The 12,580-nt window shown below is 37.7% G+C and overlaps 1 protein-coding gene across 4 annotated transcripts in view; it reads left to right on the forward strand.

Moving 5' to 3' along the window:
* The first annotated feature begins 3,098 nt into the window (after nucleotides 1-3,098).
* Nucleotides 3,099-12,580, forward strand: part of BTBD16 (BTB domain containing 16) — a 42,506-nt gene continuing 33,024 nt past the window's right edge. For 3 of the 4 annotated variants that reach the window (XM_039337034.1, XM_039337203.1, XM_039337121.1), the window contains exons 1-4: nucleotides 3,099-3,618; nucleotides 5,682-5,748; nucleotides 7,687-7,846; nucleotides 10,573-10,693. In XM_039337034.1, coding sequence (XP_039192968.1) covers nucleotides 3,512-3,618; nucleotides 5,682-5,748; nucleotides 7,687-7,846; nucleotides 10,573-10,693 — 455 coding nt within the window. In that variant the 5' untranslated portion in view covers nucleotides 3,099-3,511. The remainder of the gene's footprint in view (nucleotides 3,619-5,681; nucleotides 5,749-7,686; nucleotides 7,847-10,572; nucleotides 10,694-12,580) is intronic. The other variant, XM_039337294.1, reaches the window with a different exon arrangement.

Here is a 12,580-nt window from a genome sequence, read left to right on the forward strand (position 1 = left end):
CTACGCTCACCTAGAAATGGCATAGAGACTCTACTGAATCCCATTTGCTTTCTTATGAAGACATGCTACTTGGGCCAATGACTAAAAAAGTTAGATTCATATGGCTGATATAGGAATATGCCAATATGTCTCTTTTTTCATCTGTTGCCACTGTCAACCAGTAAGAGAAAATGAAAGTGGGAAAACAAGCTATATGTGAATTGAGTCCCGTGTAATGGTAAAGTGCACAATTTATCTGCAAGTGCACAGCTTCACTAAATCCAATGATACTTATACATGAATACGGTTATATGTATTCAAATATAAGCATCATTGGATTCAGTGTTGCTTCATTAATAAATTTTTATAGTGTTCATGCATTTATTCTAAGCCAGCATACAAGGCACCTCAAGCAAAGTGAATGATTTTTTTTTTGAAAAAAAAATGAAATTATTTGGGACGAAATTGAAACGAGGCAATACTGAAAGGAGTATTTTAGAGATTTGTACATGAATGATACACTGAAAGGTTGAACTCAAATGTATGCTCCTGAAAATATGCAAGAAAAAGGTAGTGGAAAGGAAAGATATAAGTTGTAAGAAAGTTTAATGTATGGTAAACCTGAAGATGAAAAGGGTATTTGGAGAGATGGGGAAAAAAAAAACCTTAGTCTGCTTTTAGAATAGCAGCCCAAATACTAAAATTGGAATGATACAACAAAAATAAGATGTGCACATAAAAACTGCAACATTGGATCTGTGCCGGGCAACTGGACTCATGCCATTATTGCTCTGATCTACAAACTGCAAGGTAGCAAGAATGAACGCAAAAATTACAGTGGGATTCATTGAAGTTTCCCGTTTGGCAGAATTCTGATTAAAAGTTGTCAGAAACGACAATACTGTATTCAAAACTGGAAAGTGCAGTGTGGCTTTATGTCAGACAGGGTTGTGCAACCAGATTTTTGCTCCTTAGCAAGTCACGAAATATATAAATGTATGAATAAAGGTTTATTGCACATTTGTTAATTTAGACAAAGTAGTTCTGAATTAGGGAGTATTTGTGCAAATACACAAAAGATTTGGTTGCTGAATGTAATCAGATAGGCATAAAATGGGATTAAAATTAGAATAACTGGAATGTTTAGCAAATGATTAAGCCCTGAACAGGAAATGGATCAAGAATATGTAATGTCCCCATGTTTGCTTAATGCTTGTAGAGAGTTGAGTTACTAATTGAAGACATATACACATGCATATTTTTGTGTACAGAAAATACTTTGCTACAGCTGAGTCCTTAGACAATTGGGAGGGAATATTACACTGACTATATAAGGCAATCAGAAATGCGGACCTAAAAGTTAAGGTATCAAGGATCAAGGAATTTGTGTTTGTTAAATTACGTGAACAATTACACATATACATAAATGATGACAAATATTAAGGTAAATAAATGAGTGTGTGTTCCTCAATAGTTGAAACACAATCCCATTGCTAATAAAGTGTATGGGGGAAAAATGATTCTGAGGCAGGAAAATACTGGTAGAAATGTAGTGGCTAATTATGAAGCCAGTTGAATAAGTGACAAAAGAAAGAAAAATGAGTATTTTCCTGTATAACAGTGTTTCTCAACCTTGACAATTTTAAGGCATGTGGACTTCAACTCCCAGAATTCCACATGCCTTAAAATTGTCAAGGTTGAGAAACACTGCTGTATACGAATGTACTTCTCTCCAGTTGTATGAAATTAAAGTTGGATATGTCAGGGGGGAAAAGACTGAATGCAGTTGGCAAATGATAGTTAAGAGGTCTGTGGGGTAAAACAAAAAGAAATGGGATCAAGAAGGAATAGGTGCTGAACTAAATTCAAAAGCGAGTATTCATATAAAAGACCAAAACATTAAAACATGGTAATAAAGTTAAGAGGAAGGATAAGAAAGAAAGTCATCATTTGGTAGGATGGCTGAGCTCCTGAAAGAGCGAGTGGTGAAAATGTAAAGAGCAAAGGAAAATATAAGAATCAGAATATAAATATGTGGAAGCATAAATAGCTTGCAAAGAGAAAAAATAAGAAAAGGTAAAGAGGATAATTTTTATTTATTTTTATTTATTTATCACATTTTTGAACTGCCCATCTTCTTCACAGAAGGACTCTGGGCAGTTTTGTAAAGTAGATTGAATTAGATTTACTTTGTTTTACCCCATGCCTTTAATTATTTTGTTTTTTAAGTTTGCATAATATTTGCATAATATTGCTTACCCCATAAAAAGCTTGACTAGTAAAAAGCAATAAGTAAGGTAGAAGATGATGATTAAGTGGCTTTAAAATAGATGCATAATCTTGTCTTTTTAAAAATGGTTTAAAAGATGTCCCTATCTGCTTTGATCATTATCTGTTATCCCTTATGTTTCACTCACATTCAGACACCTAATAACAAGAACCACATTTTGTTTGTTTGTTTATAAGATTTATTGGCTGCCCATCTTACCAGGAGGTAACTCTAGGCGGCTTACAGACATAAAAATACATCCTTATTAAAACAAGCATAAATTAAAATCAAGATTAAAATCAAGGACACTTGGGAGGGCGGGGGCAGAAATGGAGGGAGATGGGATCTGTTGTTACTTGATCAATCATTTTCACTGTGCTGTTCCCCCATTCGGGTGCCAGACCAACTGGCAGGGGCAAATCTTACAAAAGGAGAGTTGGGGCCAACCTCATACCAGGGGGCAAGATGTTCCAGAGGACAGGAGCTACAGCAGAGAAGGTCCTCTTCCTGAATCCCACCATCTGGAAAAATCGGGCTGATGGGATCCGCAGCACGCCTACTCTGCTGGCATGAGTGAGACAGGCCAATCCCAGTGAGACAGTCATTGGGCTATCAGTATAACTATTTTAGTTAGAATCAGCAATATCAAGATGATAGGGTATGTATGTATGTATGTATGTATGTGTGTATGTATGTATGAATGTATGTATGCGTGTGTATATATGCATGTATGTAGGTAGGTCTTTGGTTATATATATTATATAATATACATACATACACATATATGTATATATATTATATATATAGTCATATTTACTTTAAAAAAATATTACATACCATTTTGCTTGCTTATTTTTTTGTTGACAACAGGGAGATAATTGATGTACTTTTCTCTATTTGTATATCAACAACATCCATCATCTTTCTGAGTTGCCTGTTCTTAGGACCCTTATTTGCTGATATCTTTGTTCCTGGCTTTGAATCAGAAATGAGGGTACTGCTGTGGCTGTATTATGATGCCACAGTGATGTAAGATGTCACAATACTTACATCTTACAATCTAAGATGTCACATTTACGCGTAGGCAGACCCTCTTGTTCATAGATTTTATTGATGCTGGACGTCTTCTTTTTTTTTTTTTTTTTGAAGGAGAGTGCTGAAAATAAAGTTGGAAGGGGTTGGTGAGCTTCTCTTCAGCAGCTCTTGTTATTCCACATGAGTATTAGCAATAGACTAGTGTAGCGTTTTTGAACTTTTTTCCAAATGGCTTGTTACAAGCATTTTTATGGGAAAAGAAAGAATCACGTAGACGTGGTTCATTTCTCTTCCTTTGTTCCTGAAACGCCGACTTCAGATAATACAGCATGTCAGTAAGTAGAAGCTGATACATTCAAATATTAGTTTTGAATGGGCAAGTGGATGGCAAAGAAAATTACTTCTTGGTATAAGTAGTCCTCAACTTACCATCATAATTGAGCCCAAAATTTAGGCTGCTAAGTGAGAAATTTTTTAAGTGAGTTTTGCCCCATTTTATGACCTTTCTTGCCACATTTGTTAAGTGAAGCACTGCAGTTGTTAAATTAGTAACATGGTTGTTAAGTGAATTTGGTTTCCCCTTTGACTTTGCTTGTCAGAGAGTTGTAAAAGGTGATCACATGATCTGGGACACTGCAACCGTCAGAAATGTGAGTCAGTTGTCAAGCATCTGAATATAAATCACATGACCATGAGAATGCTGCAACAGTGTGAAAAATAAGTGTGAAAAATGGTCATAAGTCACTTTTTTTCAGTGCCGTTGTAAGTTCGAATGGTTACTAAGCTAACTGTTGTAAGTCGAGGACTACCTATATTTGCTTCTAGCAAATATCTGTTAGCAGATCAGTCTTCTCCAGCTTAATACCACTCCAGAATATTCAGCTGTAAACCCTATTACTTTTAGATAGCATGACTAAAGATGATGGCGAATGAAGTCTAACACACTGAAGAGAATGAAGTAGGGACAGGTTGTGATACAAGATTCCAGGCATTTCATAGGATGTGGATTATGCTGACTGAGGAATTCTGGGAGTTGAAGTCCACAAGTCATAAAGGGGCTATAATTCCCCACCTCTGTACAGTAGAGCTTTGGCAACTTTAAGATATGTGGACTTCAACTCTCAGAATTCTTCAGCCAGTCTTGGGAACATTGCTGGAGAGCTTTTTCTTTTCAGGCGAGGCCACACTTCCTGTTTGCAACCTGTGCTCCCCAGAGGAAATGAGGACGGGACTTAAACCATATTTATTGTAATTTAAATGCAAATGATATTTAATGAATTAAATTAGTGTTTGATGATTCAGTACAGTTAATATGATTATTCAGTACATATTCAAATTATAATTTGGTAGCAAGCTTTGGAGAGACTTTAGGGGGCTTTTGTATGCCACACAGGGGCTTTTTTGGATCTTAACAGAAAGAAGAAGGCAAAGAGGTCTTGGGTGTCCTTCTTGATCCACAGCTGAAATTTGAACATCATTTGACGGCTGTGGCTGGGAGGACCTTTGCACAAGTTCGTCTGTTGCACCAGTTGTGACCCTACCTGGACCGGGAGGCTCTCCTTACAGTCACTCATGCCCTTGTCACCTCACGCCTGGACTACTGCAACGCGCTCTACATGGGGCTACCCTTGAAAAGTATTCGGAGACTACAGTTGGTCCAGAATGCAGCCGCACGAGTGTACACCCACGTTACACCTATCCTCCGCGAGCTGCACTGGTTGCCTATTGGTCTCCAGGTCCAATTCAAGGTGTTAGTTATTACCTTTAAAGCTCTATATGGCTCAGGGCCAGGCTATTTGCGAGACCGCCTACTACCTCATAGTTCCCTTCGTCCGGTTAGATCCCACAGGCTGGGCCTCCTTCAGGTCCCGTCGGCCAAGCAGTGCCATTTGGCGGGGCCACGGGGGAGGGCTTTCTCTGTGATGGCGCCCACATCTTGGAATCAGCTCCCCCCGGAGATTAGGACCGCTCCCACCCTGTTGGTTTTCCGCAAGCTGCTTAAGACCTGGCTTTTCCGGCAGGCCTGGGGTTTATAAAAACTGACCCCTGGATGAATGTTACTGTATTGTTTGTCTTGTTAAGTTATATTGTGTTTTTATTGTTAGCCGCCCGGAGTCCTGCGGGAGTGGGGCGATCTATAAATTTTAATAAATAAATAAATGATATATATATCATGATGACTATGTCAACTCCTCGCAAGATACTGTTTTCATCTACTTAGCAAATGTCCCACTTTCAGGTAAGATAAAGTACATGATAGTAAAAGAGTAGAGGACAAAATCTTCATTTGTTTTTGCATGGGATACAGTACTTTATATAAAGGAAAGAACTGTATTCTTTAAGAGGGAGGCTAAGTTTTACCTTGGCATGGCATTAATTACACCTTTTTAACCTGTAGTTATCTGCTATCATCTCCCTTTGTATCTCTGGGAGGACTTTCACCATTTGAGAAAGAAATAGCAAAGGTAAGTGTAATTTCTGGTAGCAATGGTGTCAAAAGAAAATGAAACACTGACTGTTATAGAATATCTACCCCAAATTAAGTTAATGACATTGTAACCTCCTAAAATTCAATTATTCATTTCTTAGGACTGCTTTACCTGGACTGTTAGAATCCAGAGAACCTCTTATTTATCTGAGATTCTTCCATTAGAGTTATAAATTGAGGTACAGGCCACAGTGCAATTGTGTATACAATGCCAGCCATAGGTTATCTAGGTTTCTTAGTTCAGATATAAATGCCTTATCATATTTATAATTGCACAATCATTTAACTTAAATGAACTAAAGATTTTTTTAGATTATTCCTATGTATGTACAAGATTTACTAGCAAGAAGCAAAGAATATTCTGCCACGCTAGAATCAATATTAAACATTCATTATCCCGTCTTTTTGCTTCCGGCTCTCAATTCCTTGACTGATAGATCCCCTGCATTTCAAGCTCCATTCCCTCAACATTACAGAACCTTTTTTTTTTTTTTACATTCAAGATGAGTTTTTCATGAAATCCTGTTTCTTTCACTGCTACCTTCAGGGTTTTTTTGTTCATTTGTCCACTGTCTTTCTTGACCTGCTTCTTATCACCGAGATTAGTGACCACATTAATAACATAATATTAAGCCATGGTTGCTTAACTAAGTTTACTTTAATAAATCACAGTTGCTGGGCTCAGACAATATGCTTTGCCAAAAATAAATCATATTATGACTAGCATGATCTATGAACCATTTTTTATCACCTCACTTTCCATCAAGTTGTACTTTGTTCCTCCCTATTTATGTCTCCTTCTAGATGAACTTTTTGTTAACTTCCCACACACAGCTGCATAGGTTAGTAATATTTTATAACTGACTTTTCCCTGTTAAAAAGAACTGGAATGCACATTACCATTATAGAGGGCAAAGCTCAAACAACATAAGGGAGATAGCAGCATGTGTTTGAAGTGAATGTCCTAGATCATCCTGCAATTATTCTATTTCATACTGACAAAAGAAATAACAATGAACAGATGGAGACTGACATGATTTTACAAAAGAGGCAAGCCTCTTCCCTTCTGGATAAAGAAGCTCAAGAAAACGATTAAGGGTGTTACTGCCCTAAATTGCCTATAGTATATAGATTTCTCATTTGAAATTGGAGAATTCATTGGAATGCTTGTGTTGCATTGCCAACCTACCTTTAACAACTGTTAATTAGAACTCTTACAGCCTCATTTCTCAGATTATCTATTTCCAGTCTGATGGCTAAGAAGAGAAAAAAACCTAATCACACCAATAGGTGTCACTTAAACTGGGTACCTTCAGCAAATGCTGCACCACCTTTACAGCTAAATCACCTTGTCAAGATGTATCTTTGTTGCTTCACAAAGGCCCCTGTCTAGTCTCCCAATTCCTTTCACCTGCCCATTTTCAAAAAAAATATCATTGAGAATTTTTGGCTCAGATTTCATTTTCCTTTTGTTTTAGACTAGAATGAGGCGAAGGATGTGTTATTATGTAAGCCATCTTACATAAAAACACACCAGAGATCCCTTTGGAAATTTTTGGTAGTCTCGTAGAGATTTGTTCAACAGTATTATAAGGAATTCATTTTTTTCTTCAATGAAAAAAACAATTGCCCAACAACTGTCATTATATCTGTCTGTCTTGGCTGAAACATGGAGGATGGGGCTGGGAGGGAGGGAAGTAGGCTAAGATATCTGGATGGCCCTTAATCCAGCAACTTGTTTCCAACACAAAAAATCAAGAAAATAATAAAATTAAGGCAAGAAGCAATACTCAATTTTACTTCTAGGACCTAACCATATTGCCTCTGAAATTTAGATTGTCTAATTATTTCCTTGATAGAGCAGATAATCAATATCCTTAGATAAAATGCTGAGGGGTTAATGCTTTTGTATAAGATTTCAGGACCCTTGAAACAACGTTTCTTCCGCAATCAAGCTGGACTCATCAATCGCTGGCAATTTCCATTCAGTTCCCCCTGTGACTTACTAGGAATTTCACAAAGTAATAAAGCGAAGCAAGCTGGCCTCCATAAGAACTTGATGAGAATAATGACAGGTAAGGTGATATCTAGAAATAGTGGCTGGGTTCAGATTCCACAATATGAGATTTATTTGTTTTACTCTTCATTTGCTAACAAGTTATGATGCACGAGTTCATATACTATGTGAAGTAGAGAAGTAAAACATATACAGGTAGCCCTTGAGTTATGACTAAAACTGAGCCCAAAATTTCTGTTACTAAGCAAGGCAGTTGTAAAGTGAGTCATGCCTTATTTTACCATCTTTTTGTCATGGTTGTTAAGTGAATCAGTACAGTGTTAAGCAAACCATGCCATTGTTAAGCAAATTCAGCTTCCCCCCCCCCTTGACTTTGCTTGTCAAAAGCTGGCTGGAAAGGTCACAAATGGTGATCACATGACTTTGGGGATGCTGCAACTGTTGTAAATATATGCCAGTTGCCAAGTTCCCGAAGTTTGATCACATGACTGTGGTCAAATGGTCATAAGTGTGAAAACTTTTTTGCAGTGCTGTTGTAACTTTGAGTCATCATTAAAATGAATGGTTGTAAGTTGAGGATTACCTATAAAGGTTTAGTGGAAAGTGTTATTCTAATTATATAATTTTGAAAAATACTAGTGAACTGTCAGAAATCTGTAAAAGATCAACTTAAGACAGGGGTATCAAACAGGCAGCCCATGGGCGTCACAGACAGGCCACGTCCACTTCGGCTCCACAAAGGCAAAAAATATTGCAATACGTCACAATACGTCACGATACGTCACGATGCATCACGTGATGTGATCAAGTTTGACACCTGTGACTTAAGACCAGATATTCAGATCAGGAAACCAGAGGCCAGTTAATTTCTATACTGGGCCAGTTATCAGAACAGACTGGCAAGCCTTGGGTCTATAAGCCCACATTATCAGGCATCCTTCTATGACAGAGTCACTAATTAGAAAAACCAAAGGAATGCTGTGGGCATAGCATAACCTGATCTCAGTAAAGTGTCAAGCAGTCTCACCTGATAGTCTTGTGCAAACATGGATAAAATGGGCTTGAATGATTCAGTACATTCCCAGCTGGTTGAACAAGTTCACCCAATGGCTTCTTATAAAATGGTTGGGTATTGAGTGATGTCCCCTGGGGGTCATCTTCTGCCTTATGCTATTCAAGAGAATTAGAACTCATTTAGGGAATGGAATTAAATTTACAGATAATTGTCAGACTAAGGGAGTTGGTTAACACCTTAAAGGACAACTTGGTTTGTTTAGACTTATAAAGCCACCCAATTCATAACAACTCACAATGATATTAACAGACTTGAACCTTAAAGGGGCAAGAATAACTGGATCATCAAAAGAAAACAAAGGCAAGAAATAACAATACAGGATTGAGGAGATCTGATGTAATGCATGAGCAAAGAATTTAGGGGTCTTACTGAATAATTAAACAGATGCAAGCAGTGCACTAGACAGGCCAATGGAGCCTCAGAATGCAGCAATACAAACATTGTTTCAAGATAATGGGAGCTAATTGTTCAATTGTACTTTGGGTTAAATCAAAACAATTGCATCCAATTTTGGGTATTGCAGTGAGGCGGTCCAAGAAGTCAAGACAATAACCATGAAGTGTGCTTGAATCCCAGCCCTTCTATATCTTGTAGTTACCCCTGAGCTGGAGCAAGAAAATTATTAGGAGTGACAAGGGATACAGAAATAAAGCATTATGAGGAACTAGAGACTTTTGCTTGACTACACAAGGATTTGAAATGAGATAGAAAATAGGATCACATCTACAGACCAGTCCTTGTGTTCAGATAACTCACTTTGATCATTGTGTATTCAGTTAACAATAGCAAATTCTTACTCTATAGAATAGCATTCCTTCTGGTGATCTAGATGGCTCTGATCCTGTTTGCCTGCCTTATGTTAGGTCAGTGATTCTCAACCTTTCTAATGCCGTGACCCCATAATACAGTTCCCCATGTTGTGGTGACCCCCAAGTGGGTGTGGCCACCAATAAGAGGGAGTAGGACAGCTAGGGAAAAAATGGCGGACAGCATGGTTTGGCGACCCCCGTGAAATGGTCATTCGACCCCAAATGGGGTCCCGACTCACAGGTTGAGAACCACTGTGTTAGGTGCTAAAGATCTAGTTTTCTCTCTCAGGGGTTGGATCAAAAGGTCTTGGGAACCTGTCAAGATTTGTTGTTTTGTTGAATTGCTTGTTTCATCATTTTCTATATTTTATTTTTGTAGGATTATTTGTCATTTTAATTGTATACTTCCTTGTCAAGTGGGGAGCCACAAAATTTATCAGATTTATTTGCTCCCATCCTGGCTTGAGGGAACTCTGGGCAGCTTACAACATTAAAAGCTATAAAGCTCTAAAACATAAATATTTCTAAAACAATAAAATAGAATTACAATCAAAAGTAATTACATGGCCAAGCCAATTTTTGGGTTGACTATAAACACAGACAATCATAAATTAACTGCATGGCCTAAGTTTATATGTTATACAGAGATACAGTGTGTTTGGTTGGTTCATTTGTGTTGTAAAAATTCATCCATTCTCACCAATTTTCAGGCATTTAGTCTAGCTATCTGCAGGCAAACTTAAGGATTCCATTAGCACAGACAATTGTATAATGTTAAAGAAACACAAGTACCTCTCCCTTTCAAATCATACATTGAATTAATGGTATATACAGTAAATATCTGTGCTACCTTACAGTTACTGAAATGCTTCCTTGCATTTTTTTCCCCCAACTGTCCAGTTGATAGCCCTGTGCCTCTGAGGGAAAAATTCGGGGCCTGGAAAACAGGTGCAGAACTTCTTGATGAATCTAGTGGCCAATCTTTTTCAAGTATGCCTCCCCAAATCAAACCCAGACCCAGGTAACAGCCAGAAGTGGTTATTAGTATAACACTGCACCAAATGCTTCAATATGGAAAATATTAATAGCTTATCTCTGGCTTATAGAGGCTGGAGCAGATAATGTACCATATGAAAACAACCAAAAATGATGGTTCCATTATGCTTAGTAGTAAGAATAGATTTCCTACTTATAGAGATAATATATTGCTAAACATTTCCAAACTGCTGCTCTTCTAAATAGACATTTTGGAATTTGAAACATGGGCAGAAGAAGGTTGGGAGAATTTCATATGTCAGTGTTTTTCAAACTTGGCAACTTTAAGATATGTGGATTTCAACTCCTGCTGGCTGGAGAACTCTTGGAATTGAAATCCACACATCTTAAAGTTGCCAAGTTTGAAAAACATGTCAAGGTAAGGATTACAAATTAAGCAATGCAACACAAATTTGGATTGTGCTATTTGTAAGGAGTCGAATTCTAGGGTGTAGCCTATAAATAAAAAAAAGCACGAGACAAACCAACAGGGTTTTACAGTTAGTGCATGCTGATTTAATTGGTCCTCTGGCGCCATCTCTTGGAGGAGCTAGGTACATACTAGTCTTAGTAGATGACTACACCAGATATGGATTCTGCTATTTAATAAAGAACAAAACTGAAGTTCTACAACAGTTTAAGCAGTGGATGAACTTTGTAAAGAGCAGGTATGGCCATAAAGTATGCCAGCTGCAAACAGATAAGGGAACAGAGTTCATGTCTGATAATTTCCAAAGGTGGCTGAGAAATGTAGGCATAAAGCATAGACATACAAACCTATACACACTAGCAGAAAATGGAGTGGCTGAAAGGAGAAATGGTATATTGCAGACCATGAAGGACTCACTGCTGGCAGATGCAGGAATGAATAACGTGTACTGGGGAGAAGCTATAAAAACAGCCAACTATTTAATGAACAGGGTATGGAGTGTTGCTATCAATGAAACTCCATATTACATGTTATATGGAAGGAAAACTTCATTAGCTCACCTAAGGACATTTGGCATTTGATATAGATTTTCAGATGGAACAAAGAAGGTTGTAATATCAAGGTCTGCCAGTTTTGTAAAATAAAATAATTTGAACAGGGTGCATGCTAACACTGAAGAGTTCATGCCAACAAGTAGTGTTAGTTCTAAGGAAGGAGAGGCCACACAAAGCCCAATTAAGGAAGAACAGGATAGCAGGTCAGAATTAGCAGAGATAGATGAGGATAGACCTGAGATAGAGAAGTCACAGGAACACAAGAACAGGTGATACCAAGGAGGTCTGAATGTAGCAATAAAGGTGTATCTCCTGATCGATTCACAGCAAGTGAAGTTAGAGCATATAGCATAAGGGATGGACCCCATAATTACCATGAGATGTTATATTATCTCAAGTAGAAAAGAATAAATGGAAGGACACAATAATGAACTGCAGTATAAGGCAGGAATGTACACAGAGAAAAATTGTTCAATTGTTCAAGCTAATATATTGACTAAACCTTTAAATGCAGGCAAGCATCAAGAATGTATAAGAGCATTTGGGTTAACAGCTGTTTAGCTTTAAATGGGAGGAGTGTCACGGTAATGATTTAGAAGCTAACCAGCTTGTATAATGTGAGATGAATGATGCAATGTTAGGAATGACTCAGCAGGAGTCTGTATCCCTTTAAGATCTTGAGTATAAAAGGGAAGGCCTTGCTGGAGTCTTTCTCTCTCATCTGTTTCCTGCTGTAATTGCTGTATGTTGGAGTTTGCTGTATGTATTTTGTTCCTAGTGTATATTGTAGATAGTGTATGATAAACCACTATTTAATACAGACCACTGTTTACTGTATTTACTCCTGAGTTACCTCAGCGCAATAAGACTGTGCATGCTCTGACAAAAC

This window comes from Crotalus tigris, unplaced genomic scaffold (assembly GCF_016545835.1).
Source record: "Crotalus tigris isolate CLP2741 ecotype Arizona unplaced genomic scaffold, ASM1654583v1 scf7180000017536.10889498, whole genome shotgun sequence".
Lineage (NCBI taxonomy): Eukaryota > Metazoa > Chordata > Lepidosauria > Squamata > Viperidae > Crotalus > Crotalus tigris.